Source organism: Chionomys nivalis, chromosome 1 (assembly GCF_950005125.1).
Source record: "Chionomys nivalis chromosome 1, mChiNiv1.1, whole genome shotgun sequence".
NCBI lineage: Eukaryota > Metazoa > Chordata > Mammalia > Rodentia > Cricetidae > Chionomys > Chionomys nivalis.
The window spans coordinates 63864912-63888545 of record NC_080086.1 but is presented as its reverse complement, the minus strand read 5'-3'; the positions used below and the strand labels follow the sequence as shown (position 1 = coordinate 63888545).

Sequence of the window (23634 nt, the reverse complement as noted above, 5' to 3'; positions counted from 1 at the left end):
CTAAGTTATTAAAACACTTAAATGCCATATTCCGTAGCCTTTGAAAGATATGAAGAATGCCTATCTGAAATATATCTATGTACATCTAGAAAATCTAACTAACATGACTACAAGCTTGACTATTTATGATTATCCATTAGCAACCTATATTTTCTAATTATACATTACATTTTTAAATGAACTACACAATCACAATACCTTAATCAAGATCAGAAATACATATACATATAACAAAATTGATCTTAAAATCTATACCAATGCAATTTTAGAGTTAAGGCATTTTCAAAATATATAGGTTGGATTAATCCAGCAGCATTTATAATCAAATGTCTTTTAGCAGCTGTTGTTCCTTCCTCAGCAGTCAAACAATTCAAAGACAACATAATAACATGCAGTGTCCAGGTTCTCTGTATATTTTCAATCTTTACATGGAAACTAAGCTTGGGCGAACAGGACCTGAGTGCACTAGTTTTTTTTCTCCTGAACCCAGGTGGCTACTTTTGAGTCCAGCTCTTAAAAAGTGGCTAAAAAGCCTCAGGCAAACAGCTCTTTTGTAAATTTTTACCCCAAAAGTTGGGCGCCAACTGAAGTATGATTAATAAAAACTTCAGAGACAGAAGTTGGGGTTTAACCTCTCGAAGACCAGAAAAGCAAAGCAGCTAGTTACTGGCTCTTATTTTGATCTCAGTTCAAAAATGGTGATCCTGCCTCCAGGAATCCTCAGAATGAGACTGAGATTGAGAGCTATCTCTTCCTGTTTTATAATCCTCTCTAGTTCTGGGATTAAGGGCATGCATCACTACCTCCTGGTTTCTGTGGCAAGCTGTTGTGATTAAAGTTGTGTGTTATTGCTGCCAGGTCTATCAGGTTGTCTTACTTTTCTAGTCCTTAGGCAAACTTTACTTATTAAAATACAAATGAAATATTCTACACTTCCCTTCTCCTTCCCAGCATTCTCAATTTGATTTTCCCACCTAACTTTATCCTGTTCAACTTATAGGCTAGTCAGCTCATTTATTAAATCAATCACAGTGATAAATCTTCACAGTATACAAAGGGATTATTCCACAGCACCTTTGGGGTCCATTTTATTTCAATCCACCATGCCTGTATTGTGTACTTTGTTTTTTAATGACAGTAGTAGAAACTTCTGTTGTTACCAAAAGGCATTTTGAACAAGTAGCCAATAGTGTTTGTATATCTAGCTATTCTCATTCTCAAGGAGGCCCAACAACTAAACTAATGAAGAGAAGTGAGAAACCATCTTTCTGGGGATTCATTTCCAGCAGAGAACTTGCAGCCCATTCTAAACCAGAAGACTTATTTATATTCCTTCAAAAGGAAACAGTGCTATAGGTAGATTGTGTTCTTTCTGTCTCTGCTGAGTGAGTGCTCAGTACTTTACCTGTTTGTTTCTGTAAAAAACTCAGTCTTTTACAGGAATATGGTAGACAGCCATTGTTTGTACTTTTGAGCTGAAATAAATTTCCCATTGATAATAGAAAGAGGTTTTAAAAATATTGCATGAAATAGCTAGAGGGGGTCTTAAGTATCTCGTTTAATCTCCTCATTTTGTGGAATTAAAAACTGAGGTTCAAACTAGAAAGTTACTGCCCAAAACATACAGAAGGATTGTACTAGAGCTGGGGCAAGGATCAGGAACTCTGACTTATGTTTTATCTCCTCAAGGGTGTTGAGATGATCCACTGGTGCTGAAGATACTTCTTAAAAGGTTCTTCTCGCCGGGCGGTGGTGGCGCACGCCTTTAATCCCAGCACTCGGGAGGCAGAGGCAGGCGGATCTCTGTGAGTTCGAGACCAGCCTGGTCTACAAGAGCTAGTTCCAGGACAGGCTCCAAAGCCACAGAGAAACCCTGTCTCGAAAAACCAAAAAAAAAAAAAAGAAAAAAAAAAAAAAAAAAAAGGTTCTTCTCTGATTTTCTTAGACAAAGTGTCTACTGCCTTGGGAGTGAATCCTCAGCCTTCTCATGAGTCCTAGATGGGCCAACACCTGAGCTCTGTGTTCTGTATGGTGAGCATAGGGACACAAACTGAAATCTGTGCAGGCTTATGAAAAAATGTCCACAAGGTAGTGCTGTCAGCTTGCTACTCCTGCAGAAGACTCAACTTTAGTTCCCAGCACTCATGTTGGGCAACTAACAGCTATATGAAACTTAAGCTCCAAAAAGGACTTCCTCAGGCACCTGAATTCATAGGCAGATATGCGCATGCGTTTGCACACACACACACAATTAAAATACTTTTAAAAAATGAAGTCTCTGACAAAATAGACATCAGACTCCACCCTCTTACTTTCTGTGGTCTACCCCTACCTCCTGCCCCTTTTAAACCCTTTTAACATAGTGTATGTTTGAGACTGTATCTCACTCTGTAGTCTAGGGTTGCTTGGAACTTGCTGTGTAGCCCAGTTTGGCCTTGAATTTGGATATCTATCTGTCTACACCTCCCAAACACAGATTAAAGGTACACTTTACTCACCATAGTTTCTGGACTCTTGTGCCCCTTTCTAATCCTGTCTTTGGAGGAAGAGACATTGTGATGTAGAAGATCCCCAGCCATAGTCAGCTTCTGTGGCCAAGTGGTTGACCTGTTAGCCTCAGTGGACTAAAGATCCTCTTCTGTCTCTGAAGTTAAGGTTCTGGTATTTGTTCTGTAGGGTCTGTTTCCATTTGTTTTATTTGATTCCCAATGTCCATAAAACCTGCCCTGTGGGGTTGCTATCAGAAATCAACACACAGAATTAAATTATTTTATAGGCACTTTTACAGTGAAATAATTGTATATGAAATTTTACCTTTGGGCTGCCACGTGCTCCATGAAGTCAAGTGTAGAATTTTCTACATGTGGCATCATGTCAGTGCTCAAAAGTGTCGGTTTTTAGAGCCTTAAGGATTTCAGGTTTTCAGATTAGATCCACTCGTGCTATCTTGGAGATGTGGCTCAGTGGTCCATTGCTCACCTGGGAATCCTCCCAGTGGAGGCATCTGTTATGTATGTTGCAACTGAAAGACAGGTAAGAAAAAAGACAGTGTTCTCTCAATAGCGCGGATGCTCCTTCACAGAGTCCATCATAACTGTGAAGTACCCTTTTGCAGTGAGATAAGCCAGTTCACAGCTGACCCTCGTGGATACTGACATTTAGAAAGCCTTTTTTATGTAGCTCTGGGCCCCCAAAGGAAGATGCACTGCCAACACTTTGACCTTCACAGAGCTCCATGCTCCCTGGTGGGCTGTCACCCTTCCTGCCTTAATCTGGTTGGCAGTAGAACATTATAGCTGTGCTGTCATTCATCTTGTTAATGGGGTGATTGGCATATAGACACAGGAAGATAGTGTGCCTCAAAAGGCATAACAACTCCCAGGGACACATGAGGACACTCTCCTCTGCTGTAGGCATCCTGACCCATTGAACTTTTATGTCATGGTTTCTTAAATTCTGGATGTGTGTCTTCAGAGACACAACGTAGGAGCTGAGCTTCAGTGTGGATAGGTAGCTTTCTCTAGAGTGGAGGGATTTGAGGGAAGGGATAGTTAAGTCCCTGAGGCACTCAGTATCCAGACTTTTTATTTCCAGAGTGGCAGAACTAAGAAGGGCTTAGGTGGCTTTCTGAATGCTTTTAAAATTATTTTGCTTGATACAGATGGCTTGTGCTAAGGACCACAACTACATTGCCACCTGTTTATTGTTCTGTGAACCACTTCTCAAGAGTCCGTCTGTAAACCCAGCCACCATTAAGGCTTTTCTTCTGTCTCACTCTATTTTCCACTGATCTTCAGTGCCATGTCTCAAGGAAGATTGGAGCAAGTAAATCCCACTACACCAGTGCTGCACTTTTGATGTGGGGTTGAAACAGAAAAATAGGTTCTTGTGAATCCATCTCATCAGTGGAATGAAGGCCTTTAACAATATAAAACAAGAGCTACTGTGCTTCAGTCTCACGGCGATTGTTTGATTCACTTACTTAGTGTAGGAGGGAGTCCATTACTCTAAGCAGAAACTGTCATGCTCCAAACCATCTTGGCTGGAGTATATCTTCTCTTCTAGCTGTAATAGAGAGTAGAATCTATTGCCTGCCCCATGGAAGCATTCTTGATGAGGTGCTGTTTGTCCTCAGAAGTAGGAAGTCCTTTAAGATACTTTATAGATCTTTAGGGCAGGGAATAGCATATGTAGTCTTAGGCTGGTTGCTCCATCACATCTGGTTAACTTGTATATTGAAGCTAATGGAAACTGGATGTGAATAAGAACCAGGCACTTCCTTGGTAATGTCTACCTCCATTGCAGCTCAGATGGTTGGTGCCTTGGTTTTCTTTCTGGTGCTTTTGATAACCTTGGCCATTCAAATCTTATGAACAAATGAGTTGTTATTAAACATGGTTATTAATTTGTTTTTCTTTCCCATTTCTTCCTCCTTTTTTTCTTGTTTGTTCATAATGAAGCTTTGCATTTCTCTTTCTCTTGCAGATTCAAGCTCCACCAAGACAACAGCCAAAGGTTCAGACAACTCCACCTCCAACTATCCAGGGTCAGAAAGTTGGATCTCTCACTCCTCCATCATCCCCTAAAACCCAGCGTGCTGGGCACAGGCGGATCCTCAGTGATGTAACCCACAGTGCAGTCTTTGGGGTTCCTGCCAGCAAATCAACCCAGCTGCTCCAGGCAGCTGCAGCTGAGGCCAGTCTCAATAAATCTAAGTATGTTTGTTCTTACCATGTGGGCAAGGTCTGCTCTGGGTCACTACTGTATGATTCTTTGCATAAGCTTGTAGAGGTGTGGTTGCATGCTTATGCCAGTGCATGGCTGTATTTAGTAAGAGACTATGAACTTGCCCACAATGTGTGCATTGCACAGATACTGTCTTTTCAGTCTCCATTCTCCCATCTGTTCTGTCCTCTGTAGAGAGTGTTTTCTAAACCCTTTGACCAAGTCTCTGTACTGACAATTTCTTATTAGACCCCCAAAATTTGGAGGGTGGCTACCTCAGCAAATATTGTCTACACAGGTGACTTGGCTCGTCTTTGGAGCTGCTGCTCCCCCTCCCATAGTGGATGTGCTTGGCCTCCTTAGCTCCATGTCAAGCTTTGTTCTTTCCTCTCATGAAGTATTTTGTCCAGGGATCTTTTTCTTTTAAGTGTACATCATATGTTTTATCATGAATTATTTGTGTGTCTGGCTAGCCTGGCTTGTGAGTTCCAAAGACAGAGACTTAGCCAACCTTCATGAACCTGGTGGGGTAGCTGTTTCTGTGCTTCACGTAAAGTCAGTCTTGGTGGCCATTAAGTCCGTCTAATTTTAGACCCTTAGCCTCCTTGAAACCATGCACTCTAAAGTTAAACATATTTAAGTCAAGAGAGACTGGAGGAAAAGCAGGTGTTCTAGGTATACAAAGGTAGTGGTAACTCTACCCCTGGACAACATTCTGAACACGTGATGATAGCTTAGTGCTATACGCACTAGATCCTGAAAGGTCAGAGGCAGCCATGATAGGCCTGGTATTCAGCCCCAGCAGGAGTTGCTTGTGCTTGATACATGGCCCTCAGGATAGGTTGCTGTGGATCCTAACGTGAGGGCTTTGCCAGGAACAGGCAAGCTGCAGGGTTTTATGAGAGCTTAAGAGAAGGAACAGCGTTTATAAAGACTAAACTTTTCAGTGTCTGCGGGAGGTCCTTTAGGGAAACACTGTGGAAAATGATGGTTTAATTGAGGAAAGAATCGGTACCTTAATGAAGAGAAAATTGTTTGGACCCTTCTGCGTTTTTATATTTTCTTTTCCCTCACCCTTGGGGGAAATTTTCCCAGGTCTGCAACTACCACTCCCTCGGGCTCTCCACGGACCTCGCAACAGAATGTCTCCAATGCTTCTGAAGGTTCAACATGGAATCCTTTTGATGATGACAACTTCTCCAAACTCACAGCTGAAGAACTGCTTAACAAGGACTTTGCCAAGCTTGGGGAAGGTGAGCAAGCTGAGTCTTTTCTGTTCCTGGTTATAAGTTGGCTGAAAAGAAACTTGATTGTGTCTGTGTCTTAGCTGTAGAAGGATGTGCTTAGGAAAGGTCAGAATGGACCTGTCTTGAAAAGGATTGTTTTTGGGGTTTGCAAACTGACTTTTCATTTTTTCATTTTCATTTTTGCCATAGCACTGTTTTTTTTTTTTTTTTTTCAAAAATGCTGATCAACTGTGAGAAGCACCGGGAACTGTGTGAGCATAGAGGAGAAATTTTGAAAGGATTCAGTGACATAAACTGAGATAATTACATCAAGCTGAATGACTCCTTGGAGAAGTATAAATGTCCCATTCATCTTCAATGGGCTTGCCCTAGAAAGAGTAGCTGAGAGTGTGCCTCACAGAATACTGGGTCCTGATCACAGTTTATGTGTTGTTGACTGACCATAGAAAGGAGATTCCTTAAATACAAGGGATGTTTCTATCCAAAATAGCCATAGGCAAATCCACAGATCCCTGGGAAATCTCTCCAGTGTGGAATTGGGAGAAAAACACCCCTTGTGTACTCAGACTCGGCACAAAACAAAAGAATGAGCAGAGTCAGTGAATGATATAAACTGATTTACATTACAGCAATGCTTTAAAAACATACTTTCTATCGTTTTATTTTATTTTGTTTTGAGACAGTATCTCACTATGTAGATACTGGAACGTCCTATGTAGACCAGGGTAACCTTAAATTCACAAAGATCCACTTGCCCCTCTGCCTCTGAGTGCTGGGATTAAAGTTGTGAACCAACATGCCTGGATGGTTCAGCCTTTTCAATAGAAGACAGGGTGTAGGGTTGATTTCTTTGACAAGTCCTCTTCCTTGTTATCTCTGCCACTTCTTATTCTGTGCTGTAAACAGAATTTTTTTGCTGCATTATTGAAAATTAGTATGTTTGTGTCTAATTAATTTTATGATTTTATTTATTTTTAAATTGTGTAATATGTGTGTCCATACATGGCTATATGCATGTGAGTGCAGGTCCATAGAAGCCAGATACATCAGATCCCTTAGAGCTTGAATTACGGTAGTTGTGACCTGCCTGATATAGGTGCTGGGAATTGAACTTTGGTACTCTGGAAGCACAAGAGTATGGACTCTGAACTGATGAAGCCTCCCAACTCTCCAGCCCTGCTCCCAGAGGTTTTGTTTTGATATTTTTGAGCTCTTTTGCCTATTTTTAATTTTTGGTCTGTGTTGCTATTGTTCTGCTGTCAGCTGTCATGTAGCCCTGCTGTTGCACCTGTCTTTCATAGCCTCTCACCGCTTTCTTCCCTGTTGCTCCATCTAAGTTCTCAAGCTGCTGCCAGCTTGGAGAACAGTCTCTGAGCATCGGCACAGACAAGGACTTTTTGGTGTTTGTTTGGTATGCTGTTGCCATAAATGGGGTAGGAAAAGTCATATCAGAGAGTATTCTTTACCTCACTATGTGTCTGTGCACCCCAGGATTCTTCAAGGATGAACCCAGTGGTATTTTGTCCCTCTAGGAAAACTTCCTGAGAAGCTTGGTGGCTCAGCAGAGAGTTTGATCCCAGGTTTCCAGTCAACACAAGGAGATGCTTTTGCCACTTCCTCATTTTCTGCTGGAACTGGTAAGTGTGACACATGCCTGAGACATGAGGATCACTGTTGTTTCCACTTCATAGATAGCTCTAGCATACGAAGAACCCAGTTTCTGGTAGTAAGTCATTACGTTCCTTCATTCAGTAGTTGTCCAGCCAAAAGACATTTAAGGACCACCAAAAATCACTTTGAATTCAGGTGCTGGAGTGCTGTGGTGAATATACAGAATCTGCTCTCCCCGTTCAGTGTGTGTCTTATGTAGATATTTTTAATCTAAGGACCAGTGCTCTGGCAAGATTTTGTCATTGCTTAAAGTCTTTGGGATTACGTGAAGGATTCTAAGACTTAGAAACTGTCTTATACTTGATAGTCTATTATATGTACACATGCATTTTTAAAAACCAAATCAATGAGACTTGTTTTCTCCATTATTAATAAAAATTATCCATTCTTATTATATAAAAGTTATATATTTGTGTAGAAACAATCCAAATCATCCATGATCTCATCACCTAGACACAGTATAATGACTTCATCATGATGTATGTCTTAGTCACTGTTCTGTTGCTTTGAAGAGAAACCATGACCAAGGCAGCTCTTCTTTAAAAAGGCATTTAATTGGAGTCTTGCTAACAGTTTTATAGGGTTAGTCCGTGATCATCATGGATGTAGACAAGCATGTTGCTGAAACAGTAGCTGAATGTTATATGCCCTGATTGGTAAGCAGTTGGTAGAGAAACGCTGGGCCTGGCATGGGCTTTTGAAACTTCAAAGTCCATCACCAATGACACAACTTCTCCAAAAAGGCCACACCTCCTAATCCTTCCCAAACAGCTCCACTAAATGGGTACTAAGCATTTAAGTATATGTGCCTATGGGGGTCGTTCTCATTCAAACCACCACAATGTGAACACTGCATTTAACTTTTTTAGGGTCATAAACATCTTTGTGAATCTAATGAAATTTATAGATCTTCCTCACCAAAATACATGTGGTCACGATTTTGTACTATTTTAGGTTTTGGTTTAAGATTGTGACACTGTGATATCCGTCTATATATTTTAAAACCTGTTTGTTTGTTTCTTCACTTAATAAGTCTGGCATGGGCTAGTGAGGTGGCTCCATGGGTAAAGGCACTTACCACCAAGGCTGACCACCTGAATTTGAGCCTCAAAACCCACATGGTGGTAGGTGCCTCTTAAGCCCCTGCACCCTTGATACACTTTCTGTACTGGGTGGTTTTGGGTGTCAACGTGACACAAGCTATTGAGTCATAAAAGAAAGGAACCTCGGCTGTGAAATGCCTCCTTGAGATCCAGCTGTAAGGCATTTTCTCATTTAGTGATCAGTGGGGGAGGGCTTTCCCATCTCAGTTATACTGTCAAGATATTCCTCCACAGACATTTTCTGATGCCCATCTCCTGAGTGATTTTAGATTACGGCAAACTGACACTTAACTGTAACCATTACAGACCTTTGGAGGACATCCCAAATCCAAACTCTAGCAGGGTGTAAGGGGAAAACCAAATAGTTCAAGTCATAGTGTTGAATAGCATGGGTGGTACTATCCTGCTGGTACAGAAAGTCTGCTTGTTGCAGAAGCTGGGTACAGGGCTCACACTCTGCCTGCAGCAACTTCCTGTGAGTCTGTATAGTTTTCACTTTCCTTTGTTGTTATTGGGGTTTGTGTTCTCTCTCTCTCTCTCTCTCTCTCTCTCTCTCTCTCTCTCTCTCTCTCTCTCTCTCCCTCCCTCCCTCCCTCCCTCCCTCCCTCCCTCCCTCCCTCCCTCCCTCCTTTTCTCTCCCTCAAACTTGTGATCTTTCTACCTTGATACTTAAGAGTACAGTGTACATCACCATACCTGACTTTCAAATTTAAAAAAATCACTTAGAAATCAAAATGGGATTTTAATTAACAGCCAAACTAGTACTAAAGTGAAATGTAAAGATTGTTAGAGCAGACGCCAAGAGACCCCGGTCTGATGCTTGCTTTGCAGGCAGACCTCTGACTTGTCTCAGTTTGGGCCTTTGTTTTCTTTGAAAAAAAAGTTGAGAAAAATAGTAGTAGAAATTTCCAGGACTTTAAAGGTTTAAAGCCCTGATATGCTATAAGATACTTAATGTTTCTGGAGCTAAAGTTTACCGAATACAGCATGAACAGCAATAGTATTAGGTAGGAGCGCTGCACAGCACCTGTTAGACATTGTAATAGTGCACTGAGACAGTTACTGCCTGGAGCACATGCGGGCTGTTGAAGTACACAGGAAATGGAAACATATATTGACATTATGTGCCAAAGTGTGTAGGGGTGAGGGGCAGTAATTTCTAGAGACATCGAGCAGAGACCCCTGGGGTAGCGAATACTGAGAGAAAGCACGTGGCTGTCCTACTCTGACCCCGCTGCGTTCATGGTGTGTTAGAGAGCCCTGGTGTGTCTTCTGGGTGTTTTGCTATTAGTTGGGTTATTTTAGTTCACCTCCTCCTTTCTGTCTAAATTTGGATTTTCTCTGTTACTTGAGCTCTTGTATAGATAGATGGTAAATGCATCAATATTTACTTGATATTTTCTGCTTTTCTCATTTTTTCTCTCCTAATCTTTCCTCTTCAACTAACTCCAGCTGAAAAAAGGAAGGGTGGGCAGGCTGTGGACTCTGGCATCCCACTTCTAAGTGTGTCTGATCCTTTCATTCCTCTTCAAGTACCTGATGCTCCAGGTAGGTACATAGTACTCATTTTTAGCTTAGCAGCTTCAGTCTTATATTTCAGGACCTCGAGGGCCCCTGGGGAGTTCAACTTTAAGCTCTTGATGACAAGGACCTGAGTTCTAAGTCCTAATAATTGGTTGCTGTTGTATATTTTAATTTTCTTAGTAAATTGGACAGACTTATTTTGGAGGGTACTAACTCTTACAAAGATAATAAAAATCACTTCAGGTTATACCACTTGTGCTCTGGATCAAATCAGTGTTCTTTTTTCACACTGTTTAATAAAATTATTGTTAGTATATTTTGGGGGTAGTGGGAAAAAGGTTTTCATTGAAGCCAAGCTAGCTTCTATCCTTACTTTGTAGCCAAGGGTAGCCTTTAACTATTGATCTTCCTGCTTTTACCTTCCAAGTACTCAGATAAAGTACATACCACTACATCTGGTTTGTGTTTATGATAATTTGGAGAGGCCTATGTATTGAAAAGAACATTACTCCAATATTTTAATACAGAAATAGAAGCCATAAGCATATGATAAAAAGAGTGATGGCCAAGTGTGATGATAGTACTGTGGGTGATCCATCTGGTTCCTATTTGCTGTCAGTACCTTATTACTTTGTAATATAATAATATATAATGAAAGTTGATATGGAATATGAGTCAGGAGGCTTAGGGTCCCTACTAAGTTCTGCTACTACCTGAACTCTCTGGGGCAGACTCATCATTGAAGGAAGTGGCTACTGGAGTTCCACTCTCTTCTGTGTACCCTATTACTGATTCTTAGGGAGCTGCTAGAAAGTGGAGCTGGTTAGTTTCCATGACTTTTGAAATGATGAGTGGATGCACTCATCTGGACTCGGTAGATGCTAAAGGCTGCTTCCTGTTCTCTTCTCCTTATTTTTTTCAGGGGACAGAATTGTGGGTGGTATGAGGTCACCTTTTATGGTAAAGCAGCTAAATCTGACTTCTTAGAAGCTTCTGGCAGTTGTTTTGCTTCATTTCCTCCTTTTCCCCCAGTTCTTATGCCTTCCAAATCTTGACCTTGAGCTGACAGAATCAGCTTAATTTTTCTTTTCTCCCGGAGGTCAAAAATCTTTGATTGGCCACTTCAAAATTGAGGGAGAGGTGCTGGATAAATGGCTCTGTAGCTAAGCACACTTGCTTTTCTTCTAGAGGACCCACATTACCCCTGTGTGGCATCTTATAACTGCTGTGACTTCAGCTCCAGGAGACCCAACACCTTCTTTTGGCCTCCTTGGGGACTCACACAAATGTGACATGCACCACATACATACAGATACTACATATATATGGATAAAAATAACAATTAGGATTGGGAGGGAGTGGGCTGTTCAGTTCATATCTTTTCCTTATTGGACAAACTATAGCTAGTGTGCAGAGACAGTCTTTGTTCTCTACTGCTCAGTTGACCCTCTGATTGCCTGCCTTGGGTATGATGGCCATGGCTACTCTTGTAGTATGAGTAATGGTAGAGTAATAACACCACTTACCTGGCCCAGATGCCGCTCAGATGTATGAGAAATCATTGGAGAATGGTTTTGTGGAAGTTGATTAATGAAATGGATCGATTGGATCTCTTCTATTTCAGTGTGTCTCCCCAGATGAATTAATTTTGAGCAGGTTGGAAAGGTGTGGACTTTTCTTCTTTGCTGTGATTGGCATAGCATGAAACAAGGGCAAAAGTTATAAAGACATCCTTCCCCTGGAATACACTGGATTTTTGCATTGCAGTTGCTTTGAAAACCCAGGTTCCACAGAAGCTTGCTTTTGCCCAGGCAGAGAGTGAAGGTACTAGATGGTGGTTACCCTCCACAGCTGCCACAGGGGCCCTTTATATTAGGAGTACAGAGCCAGCGACACAGTGGTAGCTTTGGAAACTCCCAAAGATTTCAGAGATGCCTATTGCCTCATTCTCAATACTTTTCTTCATCCTGGAAGAGTCCTGGAAGAGTTTTAGTGGCATTAAGCACATGTACAATTTTTTTGACTGTTCTCTCACATTCTTTTTCTACTGAAAGACTGGGTGCCTGTGACTGCTCAGCAGTGATTTATTTCCCCATGCAACACACTACACTGCTTTCTAGCTGTGCGTTTGACAGCTCTAAGAGCTCCATAGAAAGAGAATCCTGCAGTACTTGAATTTTTTTTTAATTTTTTTTTTTTTTTTGATTTTTCAAGACAGGGTTTCTCTAGTTTTTGGTTCCTGTCCTGGAACTAGCTCTTCTAGACCAGGCTGGCCTCGAACTTACAGAGATCCGCCTGCCTCTGCCTCCCGAGTGCTGGGATTAAAGGCATGCGCCACCACTGCCCAGCAGTACTTGAATTTTTATGGCTTACCTTTAACTTTGCACAATCACAGTTTAATTGTGTTGTATATATGAGAATTTCCTTTTGTTGTTGTTTGTTTGTTCAAGACAAGGCTTCTTTGTATAGCCCTGGCTGTCCCAGAACTTATCCTGGAACTTTATAGACCAGGCTGGCCTTGAATTTAGAGATCTGCCTGCCTCTGCCTCCCAAGTGCTGGGATTAAAGATGTGCACCACCGCTCAGCTAATTTTCTTCCTTTTAAGGTTAGTATTCCGCTGTGTGGAAGACCACATGCTGCTTGTCCAGTTTTCATTTGATGCGCATTTGGGCCGCTTCCCTCTGAATGATGCTGCTGTGAACATAGTACAGGTCTCCTTATGTGACCTTGCTTTATTCTTTTGCCAGGTCATATGATAATTCTATTTTTAAGTTTAGAGAAACTGTTACACTGTCTTTCAGAAAGACTTTGTGCCATTCTTTTTATATACTTTCCTGCCATGCACAAGGGTTTGGAAAAACAGTTCTGACAGTTGCTCTTCAGTTCTGAGCTCTTGATACTAGAGCTCTACAAGACTAGAGGAGCACACATTAGCTGCCCCACAAGTGCTACTTCATAGAGCTGGAGGACTGTTGAAAGTCATTCTTGGTCTTTTGGTCCTCTATTGTCTCTTGAACAAGACATGCAAGAGGAGCTGGGTGTCAGAATGAACAGTCCCCTCCTCTTTTGGCCTGACATCTTCTTTATTTCCAATTCCTGCCCTGTGATATTGAAAAGCTTAGGGTCACTCATTGTAAGTGCCTTATTTTAGAAACTGTCTTCCTACAGTTGTAATTCTCTAAAGTGGATTGAGAATGGGGCGTGGTGCTTGCCCTGATGCTGACTTGATATTACAGGCCGTTTGCTGTCTGTTTTTTCAAGAACTATTTAGAGAGGCTAGATTTTATTTTCTCTTTTTATTTTAGGTGGATTTTTTTTTGAGACATTTCTGTAACCCAAGCTGGTCTTGAATTTTTTGATCCTACTCCCTCTACTCCCCAAGTACTGAGCCCAAGGCATGCATCACCATGTCTGACTCTATTTTTAGTCTTAATTGGTGGATAATAATCACATTTATCGACTTGGTTCAGCATGACATTTCAGTTCATTTATACAGTGTGTAATGATTGCATCAGGGTAATTGGTGTTTCTTTCATTCCATAGAGTGACTAAAATTTAAAAACAGCATTTCTCATTATAAGTTTTACTTGTTTGCTCCATGTCCAACAAGTCAAACATTTCAAAAGCCACAAAACTATAGTTACTTTCTTTTTGCTGTGATAAAACATTATGACCAAGGCATTGTATAAAAGAAAGCTTATTTTGGGCTTACAGTTTCAGAGAGTCAAAGTCCATCTCTATTAAGTCAAGGAAGCATGGCAGCAAGCAGGCATGACAACTAGAACTAGACACTGAAAACTGGGGACTCACATCTCAAACCACTGATGGGAAGCAAAGAGAGCAAATGGCAAGAGTCTTTTGAAACCTCCAAGACCATCCCCAGTGACATCCATCCTCCAGCAAGACCACCCTTCCTAAGCATACCGAAGCAGCTACCAGTTGGGGACCAAGTATGCAAATGTTGGGGCTTATAGGAGACAACTCAATCAAACTGCTCATTATAGCAGCCACATCATTTTTTAAAAACTGAGATTCATAATAAACTGTCTTTTGAGCGTGTTTGGTAGATTGGTGTGTTCTGATCTTCAGGTTTATATTGAAACAGTCAAAATCTTCATTTGACAAAGTCTCACGTGTAGTCCTGCCTGCTGCCTGGCGCTCTTTAAAACCACACTTGCCTTAAATTGGCAGTGTCTCTGCCTCTACCTCCCAAGTGCTAGGGTCATGGAAGTGACTACCACACCAGATGTCTTAGTTAGGGTTTCTGTTGCTGTGAAGAGACACCATGACCACAGCAACTTTTATATAGGAAAACATTCAGTTGAGGCTGGCTTACAGTTTCAGAGGTTTGGTATAGTATTATCATGATGGGAAATGTGATATCATACAGGCAGACATGGTTATGGAGAAGGAGCTGATAGTTCTACATCTTGATCTGCAGGTGGCAGCAGGAGTCTGTATACCACTCTGGATATCTATTGAGCATAGGAGACCTCAAAGACCTTGATCCACAGTGACACACTTCCTTCAACAAGACCACACCCACTCCAACAAAGTCATACCTCTTAATAGTTTCTTTCCTTATGGGACTATTTTCTTTCAAACCATCATACCAGCTTTCCTTTGATTTTCTTTTTCTTTTTTTTTTCTTTTTTTTTTTTTTTTTTTTTGGTTTTTTCGAGACAGGGTTTCTCTGTAGCTTTGGAGCCTGTCCTGGAACTAGTTCTTGTAGACCAGGCTGGCCTTGAACTCCCAGAGATCCGCCTGCCTCTGCCTCCCAAGTGCTGGGATTAAAGGCGTGCGCCACCAGGAAAATATCACAAATTATAAAATATCCCAGCCTCATATCAGAAAGCTGTTTTGATTATGTAATTTATACTGGTTTGTGAAGGGCTCATTACCTCCTTGTGTTTTGAAGGCACCCTGTGCTTGAGTGAGGACTTTCCCTCATAGTGAGAGTCTGGGGGAAGTGCAACAGCCCTTCTGTGCACACCTCGGGCGGAAGGTGTCTGTGCTCTCATGTCTGCTTTTATGTATGGTGTTGCTCTGCCACGTCTGACTCCCACACCTCTGACATCTGAGTGCTCCTACACAGCAATGACCACACAAATAACAAGACTCCCAAAAATTAGCAGCTTGTCCCATCCTTTTGTATTTAATGACCTGAACATACACCTTTTTTTGGGGGGGGGGGGAGGTTCCAAGACAGAGTTGTTGTGGTTTTTTTTGTTGTTTGTTTGATTTTTTTGTTTGTTTGGTTTTTTTTTTTGTTTTTTTTTTTTTGTTTTTTTTTTGTGTGTGTGTGTATGTGTGTGTATAGCCCTGGCTGTCCTGGACCTTACTGTACAGACCAGACTGGCCTCGAACTCAGAGATCTGCCTGCCCCTGACTTCTGAGTACTGGGATTAAAGACATGTGCTACCACTGCCCAGTCACACAAAATATTTTTAACTGTCAAATATACTTTTCTAAATTCTAGTAAGAAACTTGGATTTTTGGAATTTGGGTAGGGGTGGAAGTACTTGTGCCATGGCGCTTATGTGAAGGTCAGAGGATAACTTAGAGGAGTTGATTCTCTCCTTCCATCGTGTGGCTTTGTCATCTCACCAGCCCAAATTAAATGGAATTTTTTTAATGGAAAAGGTTTTTTGGTGGGAGGGAGATAAGCCCCTAAACTACTGTTCTGAATAAAGGAATGCTAATTTTTTTTGAAAACATTATTTTAAACAGTATTGTGAAAGATATTTTTAATATTGTTTCCTAAAATAAAATGCTATATATAGTACCAGACTGATGATGATACCTTTTATCTTTGTTAGTTTTCTGTTTTTTTCACATCCCCTGCTTCAAGAAGCTCTGGTTTCATTCTTTATTTATTAAATGAGAAATGTAATACATCATCATGTACTTCAGAGGCATCTGTACTTTGCATTCTCTAAAGCTGATAGACTGGCTTCACATTTGTTAACATATCTTTTTGTCTGCCACATAGTCATCATCTTGCTGTGACTTTGGAGTGGATTCTTCTGCTTGAGTAGAGAGCAGGGTTAGCACTTCAATCATGATCTCCAAAACTGAGTCCTGTCTTTAGTGAATCTATCTTTGCTTATTGCTTTTTTCAGTTGCCTGATGGAGGAAGGTCATTGGTTAAAAAATAAAGAAACTGCTTGGCCCTCATAGGTTAGAACATAGGTGGGTGGAGTAAACAGAACAGAATGCTGGGAGGAAGAGGAAGTGAGCCTCAGACACCATGCTCCCCTCTCCCGGGAAGATGCAGCAGGGCAGCTCCTCTGAGAGACAGACGCTGTGCAGCTCATCGCCGGGGCAGGCGCGATGAAGCTCAGACCCAGGATGGACGTAGGCTAGAATCTTCCCGGTAAGCGCACCTTGGGGTGCTACACACATGAATAGAAATGGGCCAAGCAGTGTTTAAAAGAATATAGTTTGTGTTGTTATTTCGGGTCATAAGCTAGCCAGGCGGCCCAGGAGCTGGGGCGGCAGGAACGCAGCCCACAGCTCCCACTACAATTGCCAAAGGCCTAGAAGACTGTGAATCCAGTAAAATGTTTTGTGTATGTAATAGAATTTTAAACCATTTCCCTTTTCTCAAACAGACATTTTAGTTTTAGTTTATCTGGGCAAGTCAGAATTTATGTGGCCTTACTCCTCCTGTAACAGAAATACAGTCTCTGAATTCCCTTCTTCCTGTGATCTGTCACTTGTTTCAGGTTAATGTCATACCTTTACTAAGTTGAGGATAAGTAGAGGGCTATTGGTGTCTCAGGGCTAGAAAGTGACTTTGGAAGTTGTCTTGATGTGTGCATATAGTCACCTTTAAGTTACCCAGTGTGACAGATGTGGATGTTGACATCTTTTTATTTCTTTGCCCCCCATGTCAGCAGTAATCCATCTCTAGGCTTAAGTTAGTCTCCTGAGATGAAGCTGTAACCAGAATCCTATGCCAGAGGTATGATGGGGTGGACAGTGAGTGGTGTCCCCCAGGAATTAGATCCCTCCACTCACACTTAAAAACGCAAACAAAGTCTAAAGGCAGGGAAGGATTTGAGCCACTGAGGCCTTGTTGTGAAGATAGAGGTTGGGTTTCCCAGTCCAATGTCAGGACATTGACATGAGCCTTAGATCCAGACAGGAAACACTGGAGTAGGGTGAGAATGTGCCCAGCCAGAAAGAAGGCTTGGCCAAACTGTAGTCTGACTGTTCACTGCCTCCAGTACTTGAGAGGCAGTCTGGTTCCCCTGAGGTGATCCTTCGTGCCTCAATTTACATTGTGGGGCAATTGTTCCCATTTAGAAGTGATCTCATTATGAGGTGATCTCTGTTTCTGGAATCTGTGGGAACTACAGCTTTAGGACAGTGAATGAAGACTTCTAGAGGCTTTTCAGGGATTTGAACAGGACTTTGTAAAAGCTGACAGTAAACACCATCACTATTGTTATGTCTGTGCCTCAGTGCTGAACTAGGGTGAGGTAGATTAGATAAATTTGGGCCTAATCAACTTTGTCTCACTAATTTTAGATAGTATGCTTATGTTCAGAGCTAATAAGACTCTGATCCAAGATAAAACAGACACACAAGATGCTGGGCTATTACCTCACTTTTAATATTTGAGCGAGGAGTTTCTAAGTACTTGTTCTGTAACCGTAGGTAAGTCAGTCTACCGGCAGCAACCAGTGGTGAAGGGTCTTACCTGAGGCTGAATTGGTTTTGTTATTGAATTATAAGCTGTTTCTAAGTGGAGATTTAAATAAAAATAGGTTGAAAAGTAAGCTCACTGAAGGCAGTGAATACATACCTATACAAATGTCTGTCAGCTAGGACCTCCACACTGAAATATGACTCAGCAGTGCAATATGGTCCCACTGTCTAGGCTGCAGCGTGGGAGGTTGTCAGTGTTGTGCTAGGAGGAAGAGCTCTGACACAAGTGAGGCTGTAGGGTTCTGTTTTCAGAGCAGAAAGTCTGGGCCAGCTGTGGTTGCAAACGCCTTTAATTCTGCAGTTGGGAAACAGAGGCAGGCAAATCTCTGAGTCGGTGGCTAGCCTGATCTACATAACAAGTTCTGGGACAGCCAGTACTGCGTAGAGAGACCTGTTGCTGTGAGGACCAACCTTCAGCAGCTCAGGAATTAAGAGAGAGCCATGGAGTCAACGAACTAATCAATTTGACTTTTCTGTCTGAGGGAGTAAAACTGAATTCTTTGGGGCCTGCAAGCAGGGCAAAACTTAACTCTCTGGGGCCAATGAAAAAGGGAAACACACATGCACGCACACATGCTTTCAGGATCTATCATCTCTCATCTCATTTCTTTTCTTACCTCTATCCAGATGTATCCCTTCTGAGTGTCATTAATTTTTTTCTTATAGCTTATATACCCCAGTAAAATCTTTCAAGCAATATTAAAATTACAACGTGGTTACATTCTATTTTTTAAGTGAATGATCACAATGAATGCAAATAAAAAACATCATGTTTTCTATGTCTCTTACATGATTAAACATTTTATGTATTACAGGTGAAAAACAAATTCTCGCCAAGAACCCACATACATTAATGTCCAAGCAGCTTGTTCTAGATTAACAGAGTGTAAACAAGCAATGCATTTTTCTCAGCTAGTTCTTTTACTGGCAGGCTGCATTTTACAGCCACAAAGAAAGGGTCAGTTACTTTATTATTTATATCTAAATGTTTTCTTATAAGTAATCTTTAAAAAGCACAAACATAAACTTTTATATATGAAAAATAGCCAGCTCTACTTTAAGTTCTCAGGGTGCATTCATCAACAGTTTTTTGTATCTGGAAGCCGAGAGCAGAAATGGGTAGAAGGGATTAATCATCATCTTTGATCACCAACACATCCTAGCAAGAAAGGCACATCAGCTAATAATAACAGGGCTCTCTTTGTTCTTGTTTCTTGACTTCAATGAATCCCTCATTTACCTATGTGTCTTTTTAAACTTTAAATTGTTCTCCAAGATTTTCTACCTTGACACCATTAACAAAAACATCTTAGTCTAACTTAATTCATAACTTAAAGCTTTTTTTTCCTATAATGCACACAGAAACCCGTGAACACATTTCTCTACACTAAGATTTTAAGAACTTCAGCTAACTTAACTTCTGAAACGCAATTGTTTTTCTTTTCATTAACCTAAGCCACAGTCTATATAGCTCCTTAAGAGAAACCTGTAAGTCCTACCTGTGTGACACTTTCTTGTTCTTATTTTCTATCCTCTGCAGCCCCTGCTTTATGGGGGAGGGGGGAGCAACATTAGATCCTACCTTTACCTATATTAATTTTTCCACTAAAATAACCTCTATCATAATTCCTTACTATATTTATTAAATTTCTTTAATCATCAAAAATGGTATTTCAACTAACATTATTATTGTATAAAATTGTTACTTCACTTAAACAGTACAGGTTAAGAGGAAATCATCTTTATAATAATCTACAGGTGAAAATGCCCAGTAGAATGGGCTATTTCTATCAGATAATCATACTATATTAAAGGCACTGGGGATCCCTCCCAAACCCATTCACACCATACCAGGTACCAGAGAACAATGGCAGTTCCAAACATGTAAAGGCACAACAGTAGCAAGAGACATTCTGGGGCCAATGACCTCGGGGCCTTGCTTATCCAAGATTCACCCGTCAGTGCCTTGCCTTTTGGTGAGCCATCCTCCTGAAGTCGGTTTCCACCTGCTGCTCCTTTGACATGGCTTCCGCAGAGACTCTTTCCTTAGAAAACAAACCAACAAAAACGCAGCTAAACTGGGTTTTACTGTCCCTCAGTCACTCTCAAATAAACAGACTAGGGCTTATATTTATTATAAATACTCAGGCTTATTACTGACTAGCTCTTACAACTTAAATTAGCCCATTTCTATTAATCTATGTATTGCCACATGGCTTGTGGCTTTACCTGTCTTCCAGCATGTCTTACTCCCTTTTTGTCTCTCAGCGACTCCACTGGCCCTGCCCTTTTTCCTCCCAACATTCTCAGTTTGGTTGTCCCACCTATACTTCCTGTTTGCCTACTGGCCAGTCAGTTCTTTATTAACCAATGAGACAGAAGGATTTTATTCCACAGCACTAAACAACAGAAAAAAATAAAATGGAAACTATGGAGCTTAGAATTTAGCTCACTTGGTAGAGTGCTTACCTAGCATGTTCGAGGTCTGGGTTCAGTTTTAGCACTATGTAGTGCCTATAATTTCAGCACTAAAGGAGGTAGAGATAGGAGGATTAGAAGTTTGGTGTCATTGTTGGCTACATAACAAGTTCAAGACCAGCCTGGGCTATATGAGACCTTGTATTTAAAAAAAACTGGGGAAGGAGAGGCCTGTTGTTGCCATTGCCTGTGGTGAAAAGGAAGTATTTACTGTAAGGGGTACAGATGTCTGAAAGGGTTGGAAATGGTCTAAGTCATTACTTCAGTGGTGATTACATAAATGTATAAATTTTTCAGCATTCACCACGTTGTACACATTTAAAATTGGTATGGTTATTATATAAGTTATGCTTCAAATGAAAACAATGGATAAACATACCCAAGGGACTCACTTTTAGTGAACCTTGAGTTCTACTTCACCTGGGGGAAGTAGCCTTTTTAACCTTCTCATATGGAAAGCCTTGGCGGGGGCAGCTTTTAAAATTACATTTATTTATTTATTTATTTATTTTATTTTGTGTTGTATGTGTATGTGAGTGCATATGTAGAAGTCAGAGCGTCGCTTGTTGAAGTCTGTTCTGTCCTTCATTGGGTAGGTTCCTGGAATTGAACTCAGTTTTTCACGTGTGGTAGCAAGTGCCTTTACCCACTGAACCATCATGCTGGCCCTGGAAGAGTTTGCTGTTAATAATATACTAATGATCTGTGTTTTCATGGTGATTCTTTAAAGTGAGGATTCCTAAGCTGGGTTTTTGTGGAACAGTAAATGATCCACTTGTTTTATGATCTCATTGCATTTTTGCCTTTTCTTTACCTCTTTCCCAACCTAGAAAAATTAATCGAGGGACTCAAATCTCCTGATACTTCTCTTCTGCTCCCTGACCTCTTGCCTATGACAGATCCTTTCGGCAGCACTTCCGATGCTGTGACTGGTAAAATCCCTGTCTGCTCCTTTAGTCATGCCTGTTATGTGTGTGTGTGTGCGCGCGTGCGCGCACACGCACGGGGGGGGGGGGCGCAGAAGTACCCTGAGTAGCCCTTGTACATAGTTGGAAGCCAGCAGTCAAGGCTGTTAATTCTGTTCAGCTAGTCCAAATGAAGTATCTTTTTCTGCTTCCCATGTGCACAACCTGTAACTCCAGTCTTTACTGATGTCCTGTGATTTCTCCAGTAAATTTCTTAAGAATAAGGAAGAATATGGGAAAACAAAACCTTTGTGAAACAGTTGGTTTCTAATTGGTCCTGGGAGCTTCACTGAACTTAATAGATTTGAGCTGATTCTTATTTAGGTCAGTGCTTGTAACTAATACCCGTACCAGAAAGTCTGCCTCACATTTCAGCTCCATGATAGACCAGGGCAATTAATGGCTGGGTCTGCTTACTCTGTTATATTTTTTATGCTGTATAAGCAAAACATATAAAATGTCTAGACTCCTGGAAGGTTCCATCAGTAGACTTTAGATAAGAAATGCCAGCACTCAGGAATGCCGTGGCCTCCATCTGTGAGACATCACAATGTGCAGAGTGCTTCTCTGTAACATCATGGGATAGGGTGGGGCACGTTTGAGGGTTGTGCATTATACGGGAGGATGTTTACCCCAAAGCTAGCCCATTAGAGGGAAAAAATGCCCAATTGTGAATAAAGTTGTTTTCTTCGTTGTTGGCTTTTTGAAGTAGGGCATTACACTTTGTAGCCAGGCTTGCCTCAGACTCACAGCAGTCCTCTTGTCTCAGCCTCTGTAGTTGTTGGATTACAGGTGTGAGCCACCGTTGCTGTCTTAAAGACACTCTTTTCTGACGTGGGAGAATTTGCTGCTTGAAAGTTACTTGTATCCCACACTTATTTATAGGAGCTGATGATCACTGCACCTCCCTGTTTGTTAGCCTTGGACACACATCCTCAGTCATCAAAGCCCAGACAGTGGCAGAGATAAGCTGTGCTCTACAGCTTGCCTGAGACTTGTGGAAGCAAGCCTTCACAGGTTTTCCTGAGTAGCACCTGACTTCTCTCTATTTATTGATTGATTGATTGATTGATTGATTGATTGATTGATTGATTTGGTTTTTCGAGACAGGGTTTCTCTGTGGTTTTGGAGCCTGTCCTGGAACTAGTTCTTGTAGACCAGGCTGGTCTCGAACTCCCAGAGATCCGCCTGCCTCTGCCTCCCAAGTGCTGGGATTAAAGGCCTGTGCCACCACCGCCCGGCTAGCACCTGACTTCTTTTTCTTGCCCTTTCCTCTCCACTGTTAATGCCCCCGATACAAAAGAAAAGGCCGATGCTGCTGTTGAGAGTCTCATACCTGGACTGGAGCCGCCTGTTGCTCAGCGCCTCCCATCTCAGACGGAGTCTGTGACCTCAAACCGCACAGGTCAGTCAGGGTTCATGTCGTCGCAGAGCTGGTCAATGCAGAAACCTCAGAGCAGGTCTTCCCACTTGTGACATTCTGGTTGGTTTCACACTGGATGCAATGAGTTGTTCTTACAGTCCTAACTTCTGGATGTTGAGTGTGTTCTTGTGCTGAAAACAGTACTTTTTGAAGCCATGTTTTTCTTAAGAGTGACTCCTGGGCTTGCTCTGATGACAGAATTTTATTATTCAATATTCTTTCCCCAGGCCTGGGGATATAGCACAGTGACAGAGTGCTTGTATATTGCATATCAATCAATCCCCAACACCAGAAAGGGTTAAAAAAAGATTCTCTTCACTGGTGGCAGGTTCCCTCTACCTCTTTAATACAAGTCTGCTCAGATACACGGTTGCCTTAACCCTTCCAACTGTTAGGCAGACGTCTTCAGTCTCACCGTACACAGTACTGGCATCCGGATCTATGGCGCTCATCTCCTGCTGTTGATTTTTTTTTTTTCAGAGCAGGGCTTTGCCATCTAGAGGTGATTTTCATTTCACTTTTGACAGAATTGAAATTGTCCTTGGATCCAGCGTTGCTTTCGCTCTTATTTGAAAATTTCATTCTTTGTACAAGTCCTTAGCCACACACAAATAAATCTGATTGCATTTGTTTTAGTGAGCCCTAATTACCTTAATAAGACTCTCTGAGTGTGTGCCTTAGAGAGATAATAAGTTAATGTTTGGGGGAAAATAACACCCAAAGGCACCATGGTTCCTCTTATTGTACCTCATTTGGATGTTTTCTCTCAGGAAACACTCCC

At 41.5% G+C, this 23634-nt stretch overlaps 1 protein-coding gene across 3 annotated transcripts in view; it reads left to right on the top strand.

The window, feature by feature from the left end:
* The window catches only part of Aak1 (AP2 associated kinase 1), a 153580-nt gene that overhangs the window by 110705 nt on the left and 19241 nt on the right, over positions 1–23634 (top strand). Inside the window, exons 14-19 of one of the 3 annotated variants that reach the window (XM_057783088.1) lie at positions 4486–4715; positions 5821–5978; positions 7505–7609; positions 10199–10294; positions 21296–21397; positions 22734–22835. In XM_057783088.1, the coding sequence (XP_057639071.1) occupies positions 4486–4715; positions 5821–5978; positions 7505–7609; positions 10199–10294; positions 21296–21397; positions 22734–22835 (793 nt within the window). The remainder of the gene's footprint in view (positions 1–4485; positions 4716–5820; positions 5979–7504; positions 7610–10198; positions 10295–21295; positions 21398–22733; positions 22836–23634) is intronic. The other 2 variants (XM_057783071.1, XM_057783080.1) reach the window with 2 other exon arrangements.